Below are 26,883 nucleotides of genomic sequence, written 5' to 3'. Positions count from 1 at the left end.
TATAGAAACTGCGCCCCCCCCTTCCTGCCTGCCCTTCTTCCTTCCCCCAACCCAGCCAGCCACTAGGTTACAAGGGCTGTTGACAGATGGGAGGGCACATCCTACCTACTGGGTCAGCTGTGGTCTGAGGTCCCCACCCAATGAGGAACCACAGAAGGGAGGGGAGCAGAGAGGACGGGAGGAGGGGAGGGGAGGAGAGGAGAGGGGAGGAGAGGAGAGGAGAGGAGAGGAGAGGAGAGGAGAGGAGAGGAGAGGAGAGGAGAGGAGAGGAGAGGAGAGGAGGAGGAGAGGACCATCATGGAGCACTGGAATCGAATCAAGATTGCCAAATGCCAGATACTGATCACCAACTTCTTTGTCTTGGTAACATGCAAGCGGAACAGAAGGAGTGGGTGGGTGGGTAGGTGGGCAGTAGGGGAAATAATTCACCATGCCCAGGCCCTCCAGCACTGTGAGCTCCCCTCCCCCCACACCAGAGTCCCACAGACTGGGTCTGGGTCCCTGGTGGCCACCTTAGAGGACTGTGGACACCTGTCCTTGTAGGCCCAGCTGTTACCCCAAGGGGCAGTGAAGAGCCTGGGAGAACCTGGGTTGGCTGGTGGTTTGGAGTGCACAGGGACTGCCAGGAAGGGGTGCTACTGGGGATCCGGGAGAGGACAGGGACCGCAGGGTCTCTGCAGACAGTTTGATGTGATCTTCTGAGCCCTTAGAGAAAACAGGCGCAAGTATGCGTGGTGTGGACTTCTCTCTGTGTGTGGCAGCATGTCTGTGGGAGGACCTGTCCCTCCCATCCACAGAAACACGGAGGCCTCCTGCAGCGGCCTTGCTCCTGGAGGGAGCCAGGCTGGGGCGCCCAGAAGCCCAGGCCCTACCCTCTGTCATTGCGGGAGGGCCTTTGCCACTGTCCCCAGCTCTGATGATGAGCCCACCTCACTCTCAGCTGCTGGGCCTCTCTACGGCCACCATGGCAGCCGTCACTCACTTTGGAGACCACTTGTCTGTCATTGGCCATGCATCCTTGGAGAGGAACCCCTATGAAGCAATGCACTACTGGGGTAAGTGAGGCCAGAGATGGCTGGGGAGAGGAAGTGGGGGGGCTCCAGGGCCAAAAGCATTTGGGAGGGACTGACCTGACTCCCCCAGCCCTAGGCCGTCCAGAGGAGCTGGCTTTGGGTAGAAGTCAGAGGTTGGGGGCAGGGAAGGGACGCCCCAGTGTCCTGGTTGCACTAACAGAAGTGGGGAGATGTAGGCAACATCAGGCACTCCTGCCCTGGTTCTCCGGCCACACGGGACTGTTGAAGCTGTGCCAGGCCCCAGATATGTGCTTTCAGGGCAGGGATCAGATGGGGCTGTGGGACTCAGCAGTGAATGCCATATTCAGAGGGCAGAAAATGCCCAGCCAGGGCCACGCCCGCCAGAGTATCCCACTTCCACAAGAGCTGGGCTACTTTAACAAGGCGGGTGTTCCTGGTAGAAATGCAAGGAACCCAGGAAGGCGACCACCCAGTAGGAAAGGGTGGGAGAAATTGAGGCCTTTGAATGGGGGGCTGGCAGCCCCAGTCCCTAGGCCCCCTGCCTTCCGAGGAGCTAGGCTCCGCCCAGGCAGGAAGCCTGAGGCCTGGGCCTGGACTGATAAGTCACAGCCCCACACTGCCACCCGTTCACTAGAGTGTGGGGATGTGGCTTCAAGATAGTCTGTGAGGCAGGGAAGGCCGGAGAAAGGGGGTAAAGAGTATGGCCCCTAGCTTGCTCCTGCTCTTCCTCCTTCCTTCCCAGTCTTGAGAGGAAACAGGCTATTAGGCTATGGCACACCTCTTCTTTTTGGGGCCAGAGATTATGTGCCTCTTGGGACCTCCCCAGAAGTTGAATTCTAGCTCTGTGACCTCCGAAGTCGATTTCAGATCCAACCTCCATGCCCAGTCCCCACGCTCGATCCCTTACCCTCTGCCTCTCCCTTCCCACAGCCTTCTACGTGGGGATCAGCCTAGCAGGTCTACTGAGCCTGGGCGCTGCCCTGAGCACCATAGCCACAGTAAGGGAGGCCCATGGCCTCATGGCTGCGGTAAGTTCTGTGTGCTGCCAGATGACCCCAGCTTCCGACTCTCAGACAGGGACAAGAGCTGGAGAGAAGTAAACCTGGGGAGCTGCCCGACCCCAGCAGAAGTATCCAGAAAGAAGCAAAGGTCAGGGGATATGCACCAGGGAGTCCCTCCACCTACACAGTTAGGACCTCCCACCTGGACCAGTCAGGATCCTCCCACCTGGACCAGTCAGGATCCTCCACCTGGGTCGTTTAGAAGTCTCCATAGGGCTTCCTCAGATCTAATAATGGTTCTGTAGGGCCCCTGAAAGAGAGTTGGCACTCTCAGCCCTGGGGCCATCTCCAAAGGCCCTAACAGGGAGGGCCTGGTTCTGATATCTAGCCAGAGCTGGATGAATTCCACCACTTCTCATTAGGAGACCAACCAGGGACAAGGAGGTCCCGAAGCTGATTCTGCAGCCTGGGCTTCCTTCTCATGGGTCCACTATCCCTGCCTAGTCATTGAAGAGAAGTTTCACAATCCCATGGAGGAAAGCCCTTGCTGGTGCCATAACTATTCTCTATACGGGTGCCTTAGTGTGCCCCTACAACCAGATTCTATCTGCCAGGACTCTTCCCATGGCCACCCTGTCCCTGTTTGATCCAGGCTTTCCCAGTCACCTGAACCGGGGCAGCTCCTTCCTGGTCCCCTGGTCTCTTACCTGCCGCCCCCTCCCCACCTCCATTCCAGGCATACGATCTCATTTCCCTCCTCCACCCATCCCTGTGCCCCTGCTTGTAGGACTTCCACCCTCTGCCTATGAGTGACAGGGGGAACCCAGGAACCCTCAGGAACCTGAGCCAGAGGCTTTGCTTCCTGGATAGACTGAAACTAAACTCTGCATCCTGTCTTCATGCTCAGTACGTTTGCTGACGACCCTTGGTTTCCAAAGACAGGGACAGAGTCACCTCCTACCCAGAGCCGCTTCAGGGACCAGACAGACCTGGGTGGGCCTGTGTGGTGGACTAGGCAGAACTTGGCAGCCCCAGCCTCACCAGGATTCTTGCTCTGACGACACAGGGGCAGGGTGGGGATAATGCTGGCATGAATGAACACTGAACAAAGAGAGCCTGGACTTAGGGCCCAGAGGGAGGCCCTAGTGAAGAAGTAACAGAGCTGGTGGACCCCAGACGATTTGTGCCTTGCTAGAGGGAAACAAGGAGGAAAAGACAAGATGGAGGCAGGGGTATGCAGAAGCCAGCCCAAGAGGCCTGCGCCTGGGTGTAACTTCAGCCACCAGGGGGCACCATTGTCAGCACTGTGAAGCAGGAGGCGGCAGGCAGGTGGGCCCAGGGGCCCAGCTCCAGATCAGCCTATTCCATCTCAGCCTTCCCAAGCTCCTCCCATGTCCTGCTTGGCACTTGATTTGTGAGCAAAGGATTCCAGGAGCATTAGAACCCACCCAGGCCTCCCAAGTCTTCCATTCCACATCCCTAACAGACTCTGGGCCTGATGCGGTATGGTTATGTGGGTCAGGCTGAAAGGCACATCCAGACTCCTCCTGTTCAGAACTATGTTCTCAAAGCCGCTCCAGGACCTGTGTGGGCTCTGCGCTTTGTTGAATCCCAGCACCCTCTACCCCAGCAGGGACAGTAAAGCCCAGTTCAGCCACCACAGGGTCACTGGGAGTTCCACTGGTCACAGCCCCTTTGGGTCGTGTTTATATTAGTGCCTGTGCACATGGTGGGTGCCATCTGCCTCTGCCTGCCCCGTGTGCTGCCTGTGTGTTTTACCTGGCCTTCAGGTCAGAGCACAGAGAAAGGGGTCTAGGGAGTGGCAACATCCCCCACCGTGACTCTGTGCCCACGGCCCCCTCTCTGCTCTTTCCTGCACCACCTTCTGCAACACAGGAAATGAAAGAGCTCGCTAGCTGCAGGAAGCAGACTCAAGTTGTTTACAAGTTTATTTATCCATTCATTTTCATTTAGAATGAGTGGAGAGAAAAATGGTCACAGTTAGGCCTGGCCCAACCTTTCTCTGCACTATGCAGATCTTAAGACCCTTTCTACACACACACACACACACACACACACACACACACACACACACACACACACACGAGAGAGAGAGAGAGAGAGAGAGAGAGAGAGAGAGAGAGACAGAGACAGAGACAGAGAGAGACAGAGACAGAGAGACAGAGACAGAGACAGAGAGAGACAGAGAGACAGAGAGAGACAGAGACAGATAGGCAGAGACAGACAGTTACAGAGACAGAGAGAGACAGAGAAAGAGACAGACAAAGACAAAGACAGAGTGAGAGGGAGGGAGAAACTCCCTCTTGAGAATGAAATGGTTTCTGGAAAGGGCTGGACTCTTGGGCTGGCTCACAGCCTCAGCTGGGAGGCAGAGTTGAGGAATGGCTTCCAGATGGGGAAGGCAGCCCTCAACTGCCAGCAAGAGAGAAGAGGGGGGAGGAGGGGACGGAGGGAAGAAAAGGTGGAGGAGAGAGAAGGCAGGAGCGGGAGAAGGGGCAGGAAGGATAAAGAGAGGTGGGAGCAGAAGCAGCAGGCACCCAGGGCCAATCCAAGATAGTGATGCGGCTCTGGGACAGGCAGGAGGAAGCAGGGGAGGGGGCACCCCACCCCGACAGAGCCCACCCCCACCCAGGTTTGAGGCGCAGTGCCGGTGGGTGACCCTAGCTCTTGGCATACAATTGGCAGAGCTAAGCTGGCCCTGGCACAGGCTGTTTGTCCCCATCATCCTGGCCTACGACTGGAGGTTGCTCTGCATACTGGTCACTTTTCCTCATGGGGGTTATCCCTGAGTGAGGCTGGGTTGAGACAGCCAGGTCACAGCAACCCATATCTGTTGAGTGACAGGCTAGTGACACTTGGGAGTGGGGTGGTGGTTGATACAGAAGGCTCAGTGGTCACACAGGGGCCTCTGTGTGTTGAGTGGACCTATGTGCATCACGCTGAGGCTGACCATCAAGAGTGCTAGGCAGGGCGCGGAGGGTACCCAGATTGGAGGTCACTGGATGGGAATTTTGAGGTGTGCTATTGAGGAACGGGGTTCCTAGTCTAGAGTGACCCTGTGAAACTATTCACAGAAGAGTAGGAACTTGTACCAGTACACGGTCCAGGGAGAAGATCTGCACTGACCGCTAGCTTCCGTAGGAAGTAAGAAGTTGTACCCTGACTAAAAGAGAGAAGGAAAGGGTGGAGTGTGTAAAGAAGTCCCTTTTTAGCACTTGGGGTGAGGGGTGGGAGTGGGATGACCATAGAGACCCATGCAGTGGGGTAGAGCAAGGGTAGAAAACTCATGAGGGGAAGAGGTCATATAGTCTCTGGGGTGTCGAGCCTATGCCTGGGGTTATGGGCTGTGGTCCTCTCTGAGTCAGACTGTAGAAGTTAGGATCTCCTTGGAAACGTTTTTCAGGAACAGAACAACAAAGAGCCCACAGAAGGCACCCTGTATGAGGTGGCCATTCTCTACCTTCAAGGGAGACATTTCTGGCTGGGGTGTGGGTCAGTCGATAGGGTGCTTGCCTAGCCCCCATGACACCCTCGTAAAGTCACTAACACTGAATAAAACGTAGTGGCTACATACACCTGTAATCATGGCACTGAGGAGATGGAGGCAGGAGAATCACGAGCTCAAGGCCAGCCTGGGCTACAGGAGGCTCTACCTCAAAGGAGGGGATGGACGGTGAGGTGAGCGAGGCTGGAGAGATGGCTCAGCGGTCACAAGGGCTAGCCGCTCTCCCAGAGGATCCCAGTTCAGTTCCCAGGAAGCACACAGAACTACCTGTAGCACCTGTTCCAGAAGATCCAACACCTTCTTCTGGCCTCCCCATAAATGTAGATTTTTTTTTTTAATCTAAAAAAGTGTTTAAAGGGCTGGGGCAGGGGGTTTGCTGCCGACATTTCAGATACAGAGAGGCACTGCCTGGGCTTCCTGGGGTTACTGTTCCTTCTAGAAGTAGCTTCAGTGAGCTAGGGTCTCCACCATATTGGAAAGGCCTCCATTCCTGGGGAAGCACGTGACACCTTAGGTCACAGGTCCTCTGGAGCCACATAGAGCCTGGGGAGCAGTATTTAATGGGGCTCAAGCCAGCAGCTCAGCCCAGCCACCTGGGGAAGCTACCTACCTGGTACCCTGCCCTACCTCCCCAGACCACATACCTAACTGTGCAGTGACTCGGCCATCTCTGCCCCTAGGGGTTCCTGTGCTTTGCCCTGTCATTCTGTGTCCTGGTACAGATGGCATTCTGGAGATTCCACAACCCCACCCAGGTGAGTGCAGCCAGGACCCTCTATCTGGACCAGCCAGGCTCTTTGCTCAGACTTTCTGCGTCACCCTTCCTCCCTGCCCAAGGAGATCCCCAAAGACTCACCCCAACCCTAATATTAAAGGAAAAAATATTTCTTCTATGGTCTAGAATCTGGAAGAGGGTTGAACTCCCACAACAGCTTGAGGGCATGGGTGTCCCAGTGTCCTGCCAGAGGCAGCAGGGCCTAGCAGCATTTTGGCGGAACATTCCCTGTCCAGTGATGGGTGGTCTGGACGGCTGGAGGCCTGAGTCACAGTGTGGGTGGCCTCAGTCAAGACAGCTGCCTGGTATCAGGGGCTGGCCTCGGGTTAGCCTGGAGCAGCTGTGGCCCATCTCTCTGTTCTAAAGCTGTGTTTACATTCTGAGCCCTAAACTTGGGGACAGACAGGGGCCTTACAGTGACCAGAGGACAGACAGCAACTAGGGTTTAATGTACAGAAGGGAAGGGACCTCTTACTCCAATCCCCGTAAGACTGATCACTAGGGCAGTTCTCTAAGGCGTGCCTGACCCTGAGTGGGCCAGGGCTTCCTCCCAGGCCCTGGCCTGCTGGCCTATCTGTTGTCCTGGAGTTCTGACTTCCAAGAGGGCCCATGTGAGCCCCGGTGAGCTACCTGGAGGTGAAAAGCACCCTGGGTTTGAAGTCAAAGGCAGAAGGCCAGCCTTGGGCAGGTCCGTTGTCCCCGCTGGGCCTCTGTGCCGGCTTCTCTCCATGGAGAGTAGAAGGCCCTGCTGGAGTGTGGCTGCGTGGTGGAGATGAGGCAATGGTGGAGGGGTGGTCAGGCCCCTCTGCGCTCCAGGTTGTCTGGAATGTGGACCTAGTTCTAGGTAGGCCCGGGCTGGAATGAGGCCATGTGTGGTACCAAGCACAGCTTGTGCAGAATCACCAAAACATCCTCCCATCATCCCATGCTCTCCCTACCAGTGGATCAATCCAGGCCCAATAGGTCACGGCCTTAGACTTGGTCATCCCAGCTGCCCCCAGCCCCAAGGGTAAGAAAGGATACAGGAATCAACTAGTGATGCTTAGAAGTCACTCCCAGCTTCCCCACACCTCCCTGGAAAGATCCCCAAGACATCCTAAAGCAAGGGTCTAGCAAGAAGCTGAAGGACAGAGGAAGAGACCTTGTCTGTCTCTGTAGACACAGGCTCTGGCCTGAAGTGAGGATGGGGTGCTCCTTCCTGATGCCCCTCCCAGGACATAGGTCTAGGCAGGCATCCAAGGTTGCTGAGGATAGCAGTGTGGCCCAGCCTGCGATGTGATGAATACAGAGTGATAGGACTATTCATTACACCCTCACGGTGGCTTCAGAGCTACTGGGCCACAATCTCCCACTGTCCCCGGGGAGTGGAGAATGAATTGTTCAGCTTTCCTTAATAATTCATGTCAAGACCAAGCATAGAACAGACATGTCTATGTAGCCTCAGGACCCAGCGCTGGCCCTCAAGCCACCTGCAGCTCTGTGGGGGGCCCTCCTGGCCATGGCTGTATGGCCCATCTGTACTACCCTGAGCTGGCAAACATGGGGGAAGGGAAGTCACCCAGCCCAGTCAGATATCACAGTGTCCTGGCCTTAGGGAGAAAGACAGGGGGACACCCTAGACACCAGTCTTCAATCTGCACATAACCTGGCTGCCGTGTCCTGCACAGCTCCAGGCACTGACCTGACAGGGGCGGCAAGGGCGTGAAGAAGGACAGACACACAGGAAAGCTGGAATCGGGTGGGTTGAACCCTCTGGTGGGAACCCCGCAGTCCCTTCGCCCCCAGCAGCTCAGTGCGTTTATTATATACAGCTGAACAAGGAGGCGGGGTTATTACAAGCAAATAAACAAGGAGAGAGGGTTTATCGGATACAGCTGGACAGCCAGGCAGCTTTAGCTAGTCTCAGTGAGACTCACAGGGTAGCAAGCTTTGCCAGCTTCTCGTGGGTCTGAGGCTTTGGTCCTTGACAACAAACACCCACTCAGGACTTCATATACTCAGGGCTTTCTCCACCCTCCACGCTGGATAACACACTTACAAAGGAGAGTTTGTACCCCAGAAGCTGCTTGCCAACCCTGCAGACACAGATCCCTGCTAGGAGGGACCCCTGGGTAAGTGATGTGGAGGCTTGGGGCTCTGGCTTAAGAAGCCTGTGGTCTACCCTCCAGATTCCTATGGAAAAAACAAACAAACAAACAAACAAAAATCCAGCCTCAAGTCTCTCACAGAGCACCCTGAGTGCCAAAATGGGTGCAGATGGCAATGTACTACGCCCACCCCAGTGCAGGGCTCTCAGAGAGTCCATCCTGGTCTCCGAGGCCCCAAGGTCAGGTTCTGAGGTCTGGGCAGGCCTCTGTTGTGCTCATGGTGGGTGGGATGCTGGGCAGAACCAAGCTGAGCTGAGCTCTAGAGCTGATGTCATCTCTATTGTCCTGCAGGAATGACAGTGCACAGAGGGCCCCTGGGCACTGGGACATCCCTGAAAAGTGGTAGGACTGAGGAGGGAAATAAAGTCAATTGTGCTAGGGAGAGGTGCAAAAAGGGCTAGCCTGCTTGTTTCGCCTACCTGCCCCACCCACCCCGACCAGCTCCAGGCATTCCCAGCCCTCCCCAGGATTTGCTCTCTTAAGGACACAGTAACCCCACAGGCTTGAAGAAGCTGAGCCCATGAGAGGGCTCTGGCCCAGAATGACCAGCCACCAAGGCCAGCTTGGCACCTGCCCTGGGTGGGGGAGGGCCGGGGCAGGCTGAGCTGGGGATGACTCATGGGGATGTCTGGCTCTGCTGCATGGATGGAGAGGGAGAAATCGGTGCCAGGATCAGCAGTTAGCAGGGAGTTCCCTTGTCTCCTGCAGGGGCCTTGGGCCTGGGCTAGACTAACCAAGCACCTCTAACTGCCTACCTGCCTACTATGACCTGTAGGCAGCTGGTGAGTGAGGCCCATAGTGGACATCATGCCATGGGACAGAAACCCTTCCTTTCTGAAAGGCAGGAGTGACCAGAGGAGGCATAGGGTTTCAACACCACCCCAGCCATTCAGGACAACTCTGTGTGACCTGGCTACTGGCCTGCATGAGGCTGGGAGTGGGGAGGATTCAGGGTCTTCAAGGCAGAAAGATATTGGAAGACTTGGCCTGGGCCAGGAGACCAGTGAACCCTGCTTTCCAAATGCCTTCCTGGGAGAGATGAAATTCCAGCTTGTCTCTGAAAACATTTTCAGCCTAGGGGAGAACATCTTGGGGTAGGGATTGAACAGAGTAGAGAAACAAAGCTAGGAGACAGAAGCAAAAAAAGTCTAGGCTGTTTGTGTGTGGAGCAAAAGCAGGGCCAGCCTTAGCCCCACCCAGCTTCTTTCTTCCTCTGCCTTGTCTACCTGGATCTGACCCCAGATCCCCTGACCTTCCCTGGTCCAAGACTAGAGCTCACCTTCCCAGTATTCCGGGTAGTTCTGGAGAAGGGTCCACAAGTACCTTAGGGAACAGAGGAACTAGTCCAGACCTCTGTCCACACTTCTCAGCTGGCTGGTTCTATTGCCTATATCCATATGCTCTTGGTGCAGGTGGAGGATGCAGTATTGGACACCTATGACCTCGTGTATGACCAGGCAATGAAGAGCCCATCTAGCAGTTGGTGGCAGGAGCTGGCCACCATCCAGGACACGGTGAGCCAGGGACAGGGTAGTCATACTTGCTGTACTCCAGAGAATGGGTGCCAGACATCCTCTAGAGTCAGCCATCCTGGCCAGGCTTCAAGAGATGATCCCAGGACACAGGTCCCATTGCAAGTAGATGACTGAGATCTCACCCATCCCCCTCTGTCCCTAATAGGACTGGCTACCCAATGTTAGTGCAAAATCAAAGTGTTTTTGATTTCATTCCATGTTCAACATGGAATGAGAATCCCAAGAAGGAATTGGTATTCTTCAAGGAAGCAGGTGTCCAGCCACCAGGCAGGCAGCAGGGACCTGCTGTAAGGGGAAGAGGTCCTCAGAGAGTCATGCTGTTCCATCACCAGGGCCAAGTCACTGGTGGCTAGTTTTCTAGAAGCAGCTGTGATCCCAAGCCCTGGCTCTGGTCTCTTGGGGGCCTAGTTTGCAGAATCACCTAAGTTACGTGTGCCTTGGTGCCTTAGTTTCCCATCAGTGAGTTCCGCCCACGCTATGCTCCTCTCTGGTCTGTCTTGCAGTTTCTGTGTTGTGGGAAGAAGTCTCCTTTTGGGCTTCTGGCGAGCACCAGAGCCATCCCATGCCAGGGCCAGGAGGCCATAAGAGAGGTGAGGAGGAGGGGGATGAGGGCTTCTGCACTCAAGTCTGATGAGGGCTGGGTACTTCACAGGTAGATGGGACATCTGCATCCTCTTTGTCCCTGTGGCCTCTCACATCTTGGAATCTGCCCTCAAGTCTCAGGGATGTACCCTCCCCATGGTGGGGGCTCCCCCTGGGGCGGGGACTCGTGGGGTGGCCAACTTGACCTCCAACTCCCTTCTGCAGGCTAGCATCAGGCATGTGCCCGCCCACTCTTCCCCTCCTTCATGAGGCTTCCCCAGGCCATCAAGCTCCTCCCCCACTCTCCCCTCTGAAGCTTCTAGAAGCTCAAAGCTAAGGCCCTACATAACAGAGTGATCAGCTATTTAGGGGGAGTAGGAAGGGGTCCCCAGAAAGCGCAGAGAGTGCTACTGGAAGGCCAGGGTGTAGCCCTTCTGCCCTGAGGACTAGGCTCTGACTCACTCACCCCCCACCCTGGCCCTCTCTCCCTACCCAGCCCCCTCTTTGTCCCATCCCCCTGCTATCTTGGAAACAAACCAGCCCTATCTCATGGGGAGAGATGTCTGGCTACCCTCCAAGAAACAAGAGGGTGGGGAATGGCTCAAGGCCCAGCAGGGAAGGAAGGGGCTGAGAGTCAGGGAGTCCCATCCACCCAAGAACAGTCCTCAGGTCTCAAATACAAAATAGCTCAGCACCTGCCTCCTGCCCCAGGGTGGCCAAGGACCGGGCTGCAAAGGACCCCTGGTGGGAGAGAAGCAAGGCCAGAGCAGGCCAGCAAGAGGACCACTTGTTTGCCAAAAGGCAAGCAAGTACCCTGTAGGGCTCCACATGGTCCAGCCTATCTTCACCCTCCCCAAATGCTATCCCCAACAAAAATGCCAGCATCTGAATGTCCCAGAGGTCAGCTGTCACCTTCCTATTTCTAGAAAGGGAGACTCTGTTGATGTCAGACCCACAGCAAAGAGTCTAGCAGTTCCAGATTCTCTGTCCTCACCAGCCTCTGGGGACTAGAGTACTTCCACTCTGGACTGCCTGGGGACAAACAGTAGCCCACTGGAGGAGCTCAGAGCAGCTAGAACAGAGGAAGGCCCTCCCTGGCCCCCAGGGCAGTGGGTCACTGTCCCCACAGAGACAGGCACCCTGCCCTCAGTCTCAAGGTTCATGAAGCCTCTTTTCCAGAGCGCTCAGCAGTCCTGCTTGGGAAGGTGCATACCTTGACTGCCCTGGCCTCGGCACTGGCTGAGCAAATCATGCAGCCCCAGGGGCTTCTGGGAGAAAAGTGGAATGGGGAAAGCTGAGCACACTGTGCAGGGAGAGCCAGCCAGGGTGGGCAATCAACCATGCATGTTGCCTCTGTCCAGGACTGCCTACAGAGCATCGGGAAGTTTCTGTGGACACACTACAGAATTGCCTCCACCCTGACCTGCACCAGCCTGGCCCTCACGGTAGCCACCAGTTCCTTCCTTGTCCTCCTTCTATCCTGCCCTGCCTTGCCCCTTCCCAGACAGAAGCAGTCCTGGGCTACTGCCTCAGGCCAACACTCTAGTCATGGCACTACCAGGATCTTCCAGGCCAAGTCAGCAGGAGGAGCCAGCCCCTGACCCAGGGAGGTGGTCTGGTGTCTATCTCATGCCCCCCATTTCCCAATCATAGAAACTTCCCTAGAAGTGGTAAGGATCTGCCACCAGGACTGTTGATGGCTGCTGACTCCTGGGCATCTCTCCTGATTGCTCCAGGTATATGCCATGATGCTCTGCGCCTTCCTCTGGTTTGCCATTCACTCCTACTGTGGCTTGGATCGAAAAGGCAGATACACCCTGAGCCCACGGTAGGCCCCCCTCTCTCTGGAAGAGTCTCACAGCACCACTATATATCCCAGTATATATATATATCTCCGTGGAAGTGTTACCTGTGCCCAGTAGAGCAGGTGTAGCCTCCATAGGAAGTTCTTTGGAATTGTGGGGTGACAACATGCCCTCCTCTATTCTGCCCATTTCCAGTCTCTGATGAGAACTGACATCACTCTGCCACCAACACAGAGATATGAAGATTCCAGCCCCCACCCCACCCCACCTCCTGCCATCCAGTAGAGCTCCCAGGCCAGGATACCTGGCCTTAAGGAACCCCAGGACTCCTTATTGACGAGTCAGGAAGGACCAGTCCCAGCAGCTAGGAAAGCCCTTCTGTTCCCAGAACACATGGACCTTCCTGTCAGCAAGCTCCGCCCACCCACCCACCTACTCAATGCTCTGACATCTGGATCCCTATGTGCAGCATCTGCATTGCCCATTCTGAAAACAGTCATGCCATTCCCTTCAGAGCATTCTGAGGCATACTTTTAAATGTTCATATGTGTGCACACATGAGTGTGTAGAGGCTGGAAGACAATACCAATTGTCATCCTCAGGAATGCTGTCCTGCTTTAAAATGGAGTCTCTCCCTGGCCTGGAGCTCACCAATTAAACTAGACTGGCTGGTTAGAGAGCCCAAGGGAGCCTTCTGTCTCTACCTCCCCAATACTGGGATTACAAGCATGCACCACAATGCCTAGCATTGTTAGGGTTTTAGGAATCAAACTCAGGTCCTTGTGCTTGTAAGGCAAACATTTTTTTTTAACATTTATTCATTTATACTTTATTTAATTGGCAGGAGAAGGGGCATGTGTGCATGCCACTGACTGAATTATAGTTCAGTCCCTTTTACAGTACCTTCTAGAACATTCTGAAACAGCCTCACCACCCACTCTAGACTATTCTGGGATGGACTTGCAGTCCCTTCTATGATGTTCTATAACAGCCTCATAGTCCCTATAGAACATTCTGGAACAGATATCCAGTTCTTCCCAGAACATGTAGAACAACTTCACTATCTCCCTTTGCTTCTCAGAGTCCATGGCTGCCAGCCCCAGGAACCCAGCCTCTTCAGATGGACCAAGGGTGGGCCAGTGCCTCAACGCCCCTCTGAAACACAAGCGTTTGCTAACTATTCGACACCCCTCTGAAGCACAGGTGTTTGCTCATTGGATCTAGTAGGATGTGTACTGTCTGCTTGCCCACAGAGATGAAGACTCTGGCCCTGCGCCCTCCCATGATCCACATGGTGGGAGAACGGAAGGGGAGAAGAGTCCACCAGATGTGTTAGTTACTTTTACATTGTTGTGGTCAGACACCTACCAGACACAGGGAAGATTTATTCTTGCTCATGGTTTCAGAGAGATTCTGGTCCATCACAACAGGAAAGGCATGGAGGAGTGGCTGTGTCTATGTCAGCAGGAATATAAGGTGGCAAATGCTGGAGGCTAGATGTTGTAAACTAACTTCCTCTGGGTCATCATGGACCACCTTTGCTCTGTAGTCACGACAACAAAATGCATGGAACCACATGGCAATAGCCAGGTTTTTGGTAATGGCCATGGGGCTGTTAATGCTTCTTAGTTTAGGGAGAAGAGGTCACCATATCCTCGCCTGCAATTCCAGCTACCACTCCCTCCTGCCAAGAAACTGTTAGGATCTTGGGAGGTGCCAGAGTGTGAAAAGTTAACTGAAGCCAGGTCTCCATGGTCCAGCATCCATGAGATTGTCGCCTATCATGGGGTGGGGCTTTTAGGTAAGAACACTGTTTGGGGGTCTCCCACGCTCCCTATAAGTAACTCCTCACCCCAATAAATCCATTGCTTCAAGTTGAAACTTGAGTAGAATCCTCTCTATTGTCCATGCCCCACCTGGGGTGACTGGTTTCTCGCTCGTGTTTCCCAGAGAAAAGTCATGTAATAGCAGAGAACAGGTAGAGTGGAACCAGGGGCAGTGTCTTAGGGTTTCCATTGCTGTGACCGTGACAACGGCAACTATTCTAAAGGAAAACATTTAACTGGGGCTGGCTTACAGTTCAGAGGTTTTTAGTCCATTATCATCATGCTGGGAAGCATGGTGGCATGCAGGCAGACATGGTGCTGGAGTGGTAGCTGAAAGCTCTACATCTGGATTGGCAGGTAGTAGGAAGAAAGAGTGATGATGGGCCTGGCTTGAGCATCTGAAACCTCAAAGCCAGTCTCCAGTGACACACTTCTTCCAATAAGGCCACACCTCCTAATAGTGCCACTCCCTATGAGCCTATGAGGGCCATTTTAATTCAAACCACCACAGGCAGGTATAACCTTCCAAAGCCCACCCCTAATGACCTCCTGCTAGCCAGACTCTACTTCCTACAGGCTCTACAATACCATCATAAGCTGGGGACAGAACATTCAGAATATGAGCCTGTGGGAGACATTTCAGATCAAACCCGTGACACAGAGCAAACATTCAGGAGCCTGTGGAAGACACCAGATTACAACTATGACATCAGGTAAACAGCTCCATGCAGAACAGATAGAAACATCTAGGGTGATTTGGTGAGTCTGTGGAACAGGACAGACTAGGTCAAGGACAGAGGAAACCAGCACAGGGTGGGCAGGAGCCCTGGTCAGATGTAGTCCTGCGCCTGCCCCTTCCAGACACTGCCACATTCATGTCCTGTGCTGGGAAGGGAAGAGCATAAACCTGGCGGCAAAGTCTGTGTCTGTCACTGTGACAAAATACCTGAGAAAGTCAACTTAAAGAAAGAAGGGAAGAAAACCAACTCAAACCTGAGAAAGTCAACTTAGTTTGACTCAGGTTTTTAGAGGTCTCTGCCCATGGTTAGCTGGCTTCATTGTTTGGGGGCCCAAATGAGGCAGAACACAGCAGGCTATGTGTACAGTGGAGTAAAGCTAATACCTCATGGTGGCCAGGAGTAGAGAGAAGGGCCAAAGACAAAGAAACCCCCTTCTCAAGGCACCACTCAGTGACCTCTTCCTCAAAGGAGGCCTCACTTTCTAGTTTCCTTTTTAAAAATGCCATTAAATTATGAACCCCTCCATAGATTAATCACTTCCCAGAAATCCAGCCACTGAGCCCTGCCCTGGGGGCCATGCCTGCAGCGCATGCGTGTGTGTGTGTGTGTGTGTGTGTGTGTGTGTGTGTGTGTGTGTGTGTGTGTGTGTGCTCACAACAGCAACCTGAAGTAGCAGCAGCTTGTGGGTCAGAGCCCAGATAGGGTGGGCAGGTTCTCCACCAGGCAAGAGGACAGGTTAGCTGGGCCCTACTCGGAGTCTTCTAGAAGCTCCCCCATCTGGGCTCACTCTGGCTGCTGGAAGAACCTAATTGATTGCAGCTGTGTTCTCTCCTCGGCGGCTGCCAGCTAGGACAACTTTCTGCTCTGTGAATTTGGTTCACTGCCCTCCAGCCTCTTCTTCAGACCCATGGGGCAGGCCTGGCCTTCCTTGTGCTCTGCATTCTCCAGCTTCCACCGGCTGGTGAAGCTCTTTGCTTTGAGGGACACACGATGATCGTGTCTGAACAAGAATTCTTTCTTCTGATACTGGTCAAATGCGCCGTGCCTGACACTGGCCATTTGACCATGTTCAAGTGCACAGCTCAGCAGAATTAACATCCACCCACGGCATCTGCCTCCAGAACTTTCCATCTTCCCAGACTGAAACTCTGCCCCCATTCAACACTGACTCCCTGCACCCTCCCCAGCTCCCGGCTCCCTGTCCTGCTTGCTGTCTCTGTGGATCTGGGGAGTCTGAGGCCCTCCTGGGAGTGGCTATCCTACCACACCACGGTTCATCTGTGTTGCAAAGTGAGAGAGAAATCTTACTTTGCTTACCACCGCCTCCTAATCACCTACTGGGGGATGGTGACAGAGCGTGGTGGGAAACAGGATCTAAAACTCCTGCTCCTGTAGCCACCACCGCCACACGACAGTTCAGCCACCTCTACAGAGAACTTTCACCTGCTCTTAAATGGTCACACAATCTGTACGAGCTGCTAAGTCCCAAGGAGATACACTGACCTAACCGAGGCTGAGGCCCCAAATGCAGCCTATAAGAGAACTTCCCCTGAGGGAGGTGACCCTGCCTCACACCCAGACCCAGAGAGAGAGGGTCCCCCCAAATCAGAGCCATCCTGAAGTTGGTCGCCAGACACATGGAGAAGAAGCCTGTTAAAGCCACCTTGTGTTTCTGATGTGCATGCTCGCTCCTTCCCACACATTCACTTCCTCAAATAGGAGGACTAAAGCACTCCACATCTGAAGACACATGGGGTTTTCTCCCTAGGGGATTCCCCCAACATCACAAGCATTTGGTCCCGAGACAGAAAGTTTGGGGGCTCTGGTGGCAAGCACTTCTTCCCTGGTTCCATTCTTGTCATCTCGCTCTGCTTCACCCTGTGAAATCAACATTGAAGAACATAGACAGGCCGTTCTAGTTTGGTGATTAAACACTGGCCCAAACCAACCTGGGGAGGATAGGGTTCATTTGGCTTACACTTTCAGGTAACGGTCCATCATTAATGAAAGCCAGCTCAGGAACTCAAGCAGGATGGGGACCTGGAGGTAGGAACTCAAACAGAAACCACATAGGAACATGGCTTACTAGTTTGTGCCTCATGACTTACCCATTCTGCCTTCTTATACAACCCAGGGCAGCACTGCCCACAGTGGGCTGGACCCTTCCACATCATTGTCAATCAAGCAGATGCCCCCCACAGATTTACCTACAGGGCATCTGATGAAGGCAATTAATTATTCAACTGAAATTCCCTCTTCCCAGATATGTCTAGATACACAGGGCGAGGTAGTACATATGCATCTGTAACCCCAGCACTCAACGAGGCAGAGAAGGGGATTGTGGGTTTGAGGCCAGCATGGACTAAATAGAAAGACTCTGGTTCAACAGAAACAACAGAAACACCAAAGAAGGGAAAAGGAAAGGGAGAAGTAAGACAGGAAGGAGAAAGGAATATAGGACCCCATACACAATGGCGGTGGGAAGACAGGGATAAAGGAGGAGTGTGAGATCGAGTCTGTAAAAAGTGCACAATACAGCATGAAAACAAAATCCACCAGATGCCATCAGAGAACGCTCATCTCTGCAGCTCATCACCAAGTCACGGTGTGTGAGGCTTTAAACAGCCATGGTTGGCTCTGCTGTCCCAGCTCTTCATTCCCGGGACAATCTCCTCTAGACTCTTGTTGCCATTTCTTGTATCACTCTCGTGGTGGGGTAAGAGAGCCCGGACCACCCAAACCTGCCTGGAACGAGCATCACCATCCTTACTTCTTCATTTTAGCACTACTCAGCCAGCACCCGTTAGGTTCTCTTAACCCAGCAGCAGAGGAGCCCAAAGTAGCCGGGTTGTCACCACCGCTTCTAGCCCTGTAGTAGTACACTCTACACTCTGTTCTCTGACCAGGGTTTTCCCCTGTTGGCTACTGAGAGCTTCAACCCAGGGAAACGACTTCGAAGGCGTGAGGCAGAACTTCTATGATGGCTCATTAGCTATCCTTACAAGGAGTGGTGACCCCACATCCACCCCATAGGCTTCCAACCCAGGGGTTCTGGTTTGAGGAAAGTGGCACCACATTGGTTACACAAACCACATGCTACAGGACACCATGCAGTTTTGCAATGGAATCTCCCAAGGTGATCTTAAGTGATACCTAAGAAGCGACTCAAAACCCTACAAAATGCCCCTAATCACTTGTTATTTGAATAGCAACTTCAGTGAATCCCAGGGCAGCCTCCCCATGATCTTCTCTGCCTTTGGCTTTAAGGTTAGTTCCTTAACCAGAAACAATGATATGGGTTGGATGCAGTTAAGTTGAAATTTAATGTAAAGTGTCGCAGTTTGATCCCCATTGTGAGGATTAAAGGATACAAACTTAATCCGACTGTGAAGTTCAGAAACAGGCCCTCTAGGAGCAAAGAGAAAGAAATACATGCAGGCCTACTTGCTTGGCTGCTCCCAGCTAACTTTCTCCTTCCTGTTAACTGTTTTGGACAATCTGCCTATGGAAAAGCATTGACCTCAGTGGGCTGGGTCTTTCCACATCAATTAACAATTGAGACAATTCCCTCACAGCCAGCCCCACAGGCTAAGCTGACCTGATAATAGGGTCACAAGGATAAAGTCCCACAAGTTTCCTGACGGCTTTACACTCATCCTGTCTCCTGTCCTGGGGATGCCCTTTGTTGCCCCAGGACTGAAGCAAGGAGGCCATCACCAGTGGAAAGCCCCCTTTACCATGCCCTTGCAGAAGCTTGAACAAAATAAAACTTTCAAGATCATCTTGCCTCAGGTATTTCATTATGGTAATGAAATGCTGACTAATATAGAAAACTGGTACCAATGGATAGATCTCATTAGAAAAGAGAATCAGAATAGATAGTATGGATGGTTGGGGGAAGCTGGAACAGGATCAAGTGTGGAGGGGGAGGAAGAAGGGGCAAAGAAGAGGGTATGGAAAGAGACTGCTAAAATTAAGGGCCATTTGAAGGGTAACAGAATACAGTAGAAGCTTCCTAAAATATATACATATATGAAGGTGATCTAAAGGAAATCATCAAATGATGGGGGAGACAGAGTCCCATCTGGCCATCTCCTGTCACCAAATGAAGCTTCCTGTAGAGGCATTGGGTTACATGTAATTGAGTTGTTGGCCAAAAGGGTCTCAGGGGAATCTCCAAACAAGCCAGGGGCTGTTGCCAGGACAATAGATTACTCTACACAAACCTGGGACAGCAAGGCCCCATTGCTGAAGACAATACCTACACAACTCATTGAACATGGAGAAGTCAAGCTGGTGCCACATGGGGCCTTGACTCCTACATCTAGCATCTTTGGTACAGGTAGGTACTCTGCACACCACCAACAGAATAAGGTAAACACCAACACAGCTGCAAAACCTTTGATCCACAGTGGTGTCCTGGCCACAAGGTATGCTAGGGCAATGGTGGCACAAAGCCTGTAGGAATAGTCAACCAATACCTGATTTGACTTAAGGCCATGTGATGGAATCCATACCCAACACTGCTTGGGTGATCAAGAACCAGAGACTAGATAGATAGCCTAGGGACCTAGAGTAAAACCAAATACTAAAAATGTTCTTAAAAGAAAAAACAAAACAAAACCAAACAACAACAAAAAGAGTAGCAATAAAATGACTCCTAAGGACATTCTGCTATACTCCTGGGTCAGTGCCATCATCAGAGAAGCTTCCTCTTGAAGCAGATGAGAACAAACCCAAAGCCAGACATCATGCAGAAAGAGAGAGAGAGATCTTGGAACACTCACTCTTAAATGGGATGTTTTTTATCAAACCCCTCCCCTCAGGAGTCAGGGGACCCACAGAAGATGAGGTGGAAAGAGTGTAAGAGCCAGAGGGGATGGAGGACACCAAGAAAACAAGGCCCTCTAAACCAACATGATCAAAGAACATATGAACTCACAGGACCCGCTTGAGCCTGCACCAGGTCCTCTGTGGATATATTATGGCTTCCAGTTTAGTGTTTTTATGAGATTCCTGAGTGTGCAAACGAGTGGGTATCTGATTCATGTACCTTCTCTTGGGCTATTTTCCTTCTGTTCATTTATCTTGTTCAACCCTGACGCAACTGTTTTTGTTGTATCTTATTATACATTGTTTTATTTTATTATTATCATCCCCCAGAAGCCTGTTTGTTTTCTAATGAGAGACAGAAAGGGGGTGGATCTGGATGGGAGGGGGTGGGGAGGAACTGGGAGGAGTAGAGGAAAGGAAACCGAAATCAGGATATATTATGTGAGGGGAAAAAAAAAATCTGTTTTCAATAAAAGAAAAAAATAATTTTAAATAAATAAAAACTTTTAAGAAAGAAAGAACGATTGAACATTGGTACTAAGAGTCTCATTGTTGTTAAGTATACCTAACATAGACTTGGGTCTGTGCTGGCAGAGGATGGGAGGGTTTGAAGGAGTAGTTACAAAATGACTAAACTGTGCTGGAAGACGGCTAAATGGTTAAAAACACTTTCTGCTTTTGCACCCACACCAGGCAGCTCACAACCACCCATACCTAACCTCAGCTCTAGGGCGTCCAACTCCCTTTCTGGCTTTACGTGCACACACTCACACACATATATACATAAAATTTGAAATAATAAAGAAAAGGGGGCTAAACTGCTGTAAAAGTAGGGCATTGTGGGTAATTCTAGTGTGGGTACAAAAGACAAGAGACCAGGAAAGATCAAGGACATATTAAGGACTGCCTACATGGTTGTAATTAGGATGCTGATGGAAGGAAGTTTGTCAGTCATGGCCAGGCTGACGAAGTCTCTGTTGGAAATGAGGATTACACTGGAAACTGAGGGCAATATCATTACCCTGCAGCAAAGAATTTGGATGGCTCTTGTCCCTGAGCTGAGGCTCTGTGGAGACTGAAGTAAGAACAGTGAACTTGTTTATTTGCTGAAAGAATCTCAACATGGCACAGCATTCAGGATGTGGCATAGGTATTTGGGCTGGTTGGTTTGGTGGTTTGAATGAAAGATGTCTCCCATAGACTCAGGCATTTGAACACTGTTGTGTGTGTCTGGGTATACACCATGTGTATGTGGGACCCCACAGAGGCTAGAAGAGGGTGTCAGATCCCCTGGAAGTGGGATTGCAAGTGATGTGAGCCGCATAATGTAGGTACAAGGAATCAAACTCTGGTCCTCTGCAAAAGCAGCATGTGCTCTTAGCACTGAGCCATCTCTCCAAGAGCCCTATGCTGATTAGTTTTAATTGTCAACTTGGAACAACTCAGAACCACTTGGGAAGGGTATTGATGATGAATTATTTAGCATGAGTAGGCCAACAGACATGAGTAGTTGTCTTGGTTGTCAATTGATGTGGGAAGACCCAGCCCACTGTGGGCAGCACCATTCCCTAGGCAGGTGGTCCTGAACTATAATAAAGGGGAGAAAGCTTGCTGAGGGCTTGGAGGCCTGCACTTACTTGCTTTTGCTCTTGACCGTGCATGTGATGTGACAACCTGCTTGAGTTCCTGCATTGGCTTCCCTGAAATCATAGACTGTGACTTGGAATTGTTAACCAAATAAGCCTTCCTTAAGTTTTTTGTAAGGGGATTTGTCACAGCAACAGACATGAAGCAAGGATAGTTTCAACAAGTGCTTTCTATCAGGTTAACAGGCTCAGGAACAAAGGGGCACAGAGCACAATGATCTGGGGGAAAAAAAACAAGCTTGGCCAGAGAAAAGCAAGAAATAAATGCATATAGGGTGCAGCACAGAAATCATTTGCTATGGATATCAACACAAATAAAAGGGAGCCAGTGTTTCTATCCAGACAAGGTATCTCAAAAATCTAAGAAAGAAACTCTCCCTCAGGGTGGAGGAGGCAAACTGGAGGCTGAGTCACCAGCAGGTGTCGGCACATACCTCAGAGGACACTGCCAAATTGTTTCCCAAGCACTGGTTCCAGATTAAAAACTCACTGGCTGCATGTGGATATGCATTCTTGTTCACACATTTAAAACTCGTGTATTCCAGCCTTTGGTTAAATTAGTATTGTTTTCTGATTCTGATTTCCCATTTCTTTGCTTGTTAACTAAATTTTCAGAGTCTCGGCCATGTCTGTTTCCATTTCAGAAACACCCTCTGTGCCTCTTGTCAAGCAATAGATGGAATAACATGCCTTGTCTTGCTGGTTGATGGGAGACTCTAGTGTATCACCACAGAGATTACATGTTGCTCACAAGCAGGGTAAATATAGCCTCATGACCTGTGACCATCACCCCGTGTGTGTGTGTGTGTGTGTGTGTGTGTGTGTGTGTGTGTGTGTGTATGTGTGTGTGTGTGTGTGTGTGTTTGTGTGTGCGTGTGCGTGTGCACGTGCGTGTGCGTGTGCCTGTGCCTGTGTCTGTCTGTGTCTGTCTGTCTGTCTGTCTTTCTCTTTCTAAGTCTTACTATATAGCCCTAGCTGTCCTGGAACTCATAGAGATCCCTTCATCTCTGTCTCCTGATTGCTAGGACTAAAGGTGTGTGCACCATGGGTGGCTCCTTCTACTCTCTTCATGGCAACTAATTTTGAATGGAAAAATCTTAGTCTGTTTTACCATTTTGTGTGCAAGCAGCAGAAAGAACACAGCAAACACACACACACACACACACACACACACACACACACAGTGATGGCTTATTCTATGTGACACCCTAGCAGCGTGTAATTTTGATTGTCAACTTGTCTGGACTGAAAAACCCTGATTGTGCTGGAGAGGTGGCTTGGGAGGCAAAAGTGCTTGCTCTGAAATCACAAGGACTGGAATTCATATCCCAGGACCCATGTAATAAGGCAAGAGATCTCCACAAACACCTGGAGCCTCAGCTCTGAGGACAAAAGAGATGGGAGGATTGTTAGAACTTGCTGGTTTCAGCCTAGCTGAGAGTAACACACATGTTCAGGGAGAGACCCTGACTCAAAGGAATAGGTGGGGAGTGATAGAGGACACTTGACACCCTCTTCAGGCCTTTGCATGTGCATACACCCCTGCACACATATACTCACACAGATGCATACACACACACATGAATAAATATAAAATAAAAAATAAAGCACTTGGATACATTAATGAGGCACCTTTGGGTGAAGATGTTTCTGATGTAACTGAGAAGGGAAGATGCACCCTGAATATGGTAGCACTATCTCACAGGCTGGGGTTCCAAACTGAATAAATAAGTAAACAGGAGAAAGCCAGCTGAGTTGGGGGTTCCCATTTCTCTGCTTCCTGCTCAGCACCATGGACAAACAGCTCTCTGCCACAGTACGTGCTACATTTCCTGAACTGTGAGCCACAACAACCCTTCTTCCTTCAAGTTGACTGTTGTTAGCTACTGGCCACAACACAGAGAAAAGTAACTAGTGGCCCAGGACATGTTGCCCAGATGTGGGTTCAAAACGTTGCTGCTCTGAGTACATTTTAGCCAGGTGAGGAATAACTAAGCAAGTGTGCAGGTTAGTTTTTGTCCACACAAACTAGAATCACATAGAAAGAAGGAATCGCCATCAGATGGGCCTGTAGGCAATTTCTGTGGGCATTTTCTTGATTATTGATTGATGTAAGGGAGGCCAAGCAGGGTCCTGAAGATCCAAAGCTGCAGGATCTCCAGGGCAACAACAGGATATCGAAGAGGAGTCCCAGTGAGGGCCCAGTATCAATAGCGCAGCAGAAGCCAGAGGCATCGAGCCAGACCAATGACTCATCGCAGTGAACACTTCCAAGTAAAGATGTATAGATTAAAGGGTACACTGTGTGACTCACTGGGCCACACTACAGCTTCCATAATGAGATTTTTTCTTTTAAATTTTATTTTATTTTATTTGGGGGGGGGCATTGCAAGGGCAGACGGAGGATACAAAGGGACAGGGAGATGAATGGGATCAGGATGCATGATGTAAAATCCACCAAGAATCAATAAAAAGTTTTTTTTTTAAAGTTCATATGCAAGTATAAAATTATAGGGGAAAAAAAAGAGGCCAAGCTACTGTGAGTGATGTCATTTCTGGGCAGGTGGTCCTGGGTTGTATAAGAAAGCAGGCTGTAGCCAGGCAGTGATGGCGCACACCTTTAATCCCAGCACTCGAGAGGCAGAGGCAGGCGGATCTCTGTGAGTTCGAGGCCAGCCTGGGCTACAGAGTGAGTTCTAGGAAAGGCGCCAAAGCTACACAGAGAAACCCTGTCTTGAAAAACCAAAAAAAAAAAAAGAAAAGAAAAGAAAAAAGAAAGAGAGAGAGAGAAAGAGAGAGAGAGAGAGAGAGAGAGAGAGAGAGAGAGAAAGAAAGAAAGAAAGAAAGAAAGAAAGAAAGAAAGAAAGAAAGAAAGAAAGAAAGAAAGAAAGAAAGAAAGAAAGAAAGAAAGAAAGAGAAAGGAAGCAGGCTGTCTAAGCCATAAGGAACAAGCCAGTAAGTGGTGTTCCTCCATGGCCTCTTCTTCAGTTCCTGCACTGAGGTTTCTGCTCTGGCTTCCTTCAGTGATGGACTTAGAATCTGTAAGGTGAACTAAATCCTTTGTTTCCTACGTTGCTTTTGGTCGCAGTGTTTATCACAGCAATAGAGACAAACTAGGACATCAGGTGACCCCATGAGGTGGAGTCTTGTCCAGTAAGTGCAAGCCTAAAGAGCAGAGACTCCCACTTCCCAGAGAGGCACTTTGGCCTCAGACCGAGCTATGACAACCCCGCTTGAGCTTCCAGTCTGCTGGCCTAATATGCAGAGGCTGTATTTGTCGGCATACTGTGAAAGGGACCAAGCCCTGCAAGAAACCATGTGTGTATCTCTCTCTCTCTCTCTCTCTCTCTCTCTCTCTCTCTCTCTCTCTCTCTCTCTCTCTCTCTGTCTCGTGAATGTGTGTGCATCTGCATCTGTGTCTGTGTTCCTAAATGTAATGGCAATTAAATGTTTAGAATTAAAGTGAATTGTAAACATAGTGTTCCACAGGTATGTTAGTTTAGCAAATTCAGCACTCACCTCCAAATATGGTGGGTGTACTCCCAAGAACTGCAATCCATCACTGTCACATCTGCTGTGTTCATAATAACTCTCTAGTCACATTGAAAACATAACCCAAATTCAGTTTTCCCATGTCCCCAGATGGCTCCTGCTGCTGATTTGCTCAAGCCCAGACCCAACCAAGCTTCACTCTGAGCACGCCTCCTCGGTCTAACATTTACTCCAGTTCCTCTCTCGCCCACTCTCAAAACCTGGTCCCCTAGCCACTGCCTTGCTGCAGGAGGCTGGCTCAGCAGCTGGAAACCCCAGTCCTGGCTGTCCTCTACACTCCACATCTTCCTATTTCCTTGTCACAGGATGGGAGTTGGGAGGTCCTCCTGGATGAGACCACACCCTTACAGCCCATACCCAGGCACCTTCTATCTGCTAAGGTCACCAGGGGTCAGCTAGATGTTTCCATTTCCTGTGTAAATGTTTATGTCCCCTCTGTTAGCTACTTTTCTTGGTGCCATGACCATGTACTTGAGAAGAAGCAGTAAGGGAGGAAGGGTTTGTCCTGGCTCATGGACTACGATGGCATAGTCCATCAAGATGGGGAAGGAGTGGTGTTGGGGGAGGTGTAGCAGTGGCTTCACTGCAGTGGGGAGCATGGCGGCTACTTGTTCACATCTTCATGGACCAGGAAGCAGAGACAACACAGGAAACAGCAGCCTATAAACCTCACAGCCTGCCCCCCCCAAGGGTGGCCATAGGTATTAGATCTCCCAGAGTTGTAGCTACGGGTAGTTGTGAGATGCCCCCCACTGGGTGCTGGGAACTACTGAATTCTGGTCCTCTGTAAGAGCTGCAAGTGCTCTTAACCACTGAGCCATCTCTTCAGCCCCATTTTATCTATTTTTAGCCAACTTTGTCCATTTACAAATTTTTCTAGTAACGTTTTGATTTGGTTGACATTTTCAACGTTCATGGCCTGAAATCTGTTTGAACACTATACTTTGAGACAATTATAGATTCCCAAGAGGTACACAGGAAGCCTTGGTGCATTATTCCTTCAGGCCTCCCCCAGAGCAGACATCTGCATAAATACCATGATAACAAGCAGAATCGTCACCTGTTCAATACACATAGATAATTTAGACTTCACCAGATGCACCTGTACTCACATGTGCGAATGTGACTGTACATGTGTGTATATGTATGCATGCATGTGTGTACTACCTGTGTGTGTGTGTGTGTGTGTGTGTGTGTGTGTGTGTGTTTGTGTGTAGCTTCATATAACTACCACTGTAGTAATCAGAACTTTATCATCACTGCATTCCTGATGCTTCTCAAAGTCACAGGTCCACATACAACACCTCCACAGATGACCACACAAACACTGATCTGCTCCTCATCTCTACATTCTCCATCTTCCTTTGGGAAAGAGTGAGACAGAGTCTCATGTAGCCTACGCTAGTCTTGAATTCCCTCTGTAGCTGAGGATAACTTTGAACTGACCCTCCTGCCTCTACCCACAAAGTTCTGGGATAACATCCATTACACCTAGCTAACCACTCACTTTTCTTTTCTTTTTTTTTTTTTTTTGGTTTTTCGAGACAGGGTTTCTCTGTGTAGCTTTGCGCCTTTCCTGGGACTCACTTGGTAGTCCAGGTTGGCCTTGAACTCACAGAGATCCACCTGGCTCTGCCTCCCAAGTGCTGGGATTAAAGGTGTGCGCCACCACCGCCCGGCTAACCACTCACTTTTCAAGGCACATTTTCATCTATTATACTTGGGGCTATTATGAAAAAAGAATGTTTGAAAAAGTAATAGAGAAAAATATTATTTTGTTTACTTAAACATACATGTACACTTATGCACACATATAAAACAATAATTATTAAAGAAGAGGTCATGAATTTGAGAGGGAGTGGGTTGGGATATGGAAGGAGT

General features: G+C 50.9%; 1 protein-coding gene and 1 non-coding gene across 9 annotated transcripts in view; one reads left to right on the top strand and one right to left on the bottom strand.

Moving 5' to 3' along the window:
* LOC114694109 overlaps positions 1–26,883 on the bottom strand; it is a 76,102-nt gene that overhangs the window by 23,273 nt on the left and 25,946 nt on the right. The gene's annotated exons all lie outside the window — the stretch shown is intronic.
* Positions 233–14,286, top strand: Tspan32 (tetraspanin 32). Of its 8 annotated transcripts, none has more exons than XM_028870869.2 (9): positions 233–363; positions 941–1,055; positions 1,965–2,062; positions 6,242–6,316; positions 9,896–9,997; positions 10,522–10,608; positions 11,962–12,045; positions 12,337–12,428; positions 13,487–14,286. In XM_028870869.2, exons 1-9 carry the CDS (start codon positions 298–300, stop codon positions 13,599–13,601), a joined length of 834 nt encoding a protein of 277 aa, XP_028726702.1. In that variant the 5' UTR covers positions 233–297; the 3' UTR covers positions 13,602–14,286. The 8 variants fall into 8 exon arrangements, with proteins under 8 accessions (XP_028726702.1, XP_037064747.1, XP_037064742.1 ...); XM_037208842.1 differs by having other exon boundaries at positions 238–363; positions 762–1,055; XM_037208849.1 differs by lacking the exon at positions 12,337–12,428 and having other exon boundaries at positions 238–363; positions 762–1,055.

Source organism: Peromyscus leucopus, chromosome 1 (assembly GCF_004664715.2).
Source record: "Peromyscus leucopus breed LL Stock chromosome 1, UCI_PerLeu_2.1, whole genome shotgun sequence".
Lineage (NCBI taxonomy): Eukaryota > Metazoa > Chordata > Mammalia > Rodentia > Cricetidae > Peromyscus > Peromyscus leucopus.
This window is presented reverse-complemented; position numbering and strand designations above follow the sequence as displayed.

What these genes read in the sequence shown, in the direction of transcription:
- Tspan32 (XM_037208837.1), top strand. Translation starts at nt 330, where the DNA reads ATGCCAGATACTGATCACCAACTTCTTTGTCTTG. An exon ending in TCACCAACTTCTTTGTCTTG is followed by an intron (nt 364 to 761) that starts GTAACATGCAAG and finishes TGTGTGTGGCAG; the next exon opens with CATGTCTGTGGGAGGACCTG. An exon ending in TGAAGCAATGCACTACTGGG is followed by an intron (nt 1,056 to 1,964) that starts GTAAGTGAGGCC and finishes CCCTTCCCACAG; the next exon opens with CCTTCTACGTGGGGATCAGC.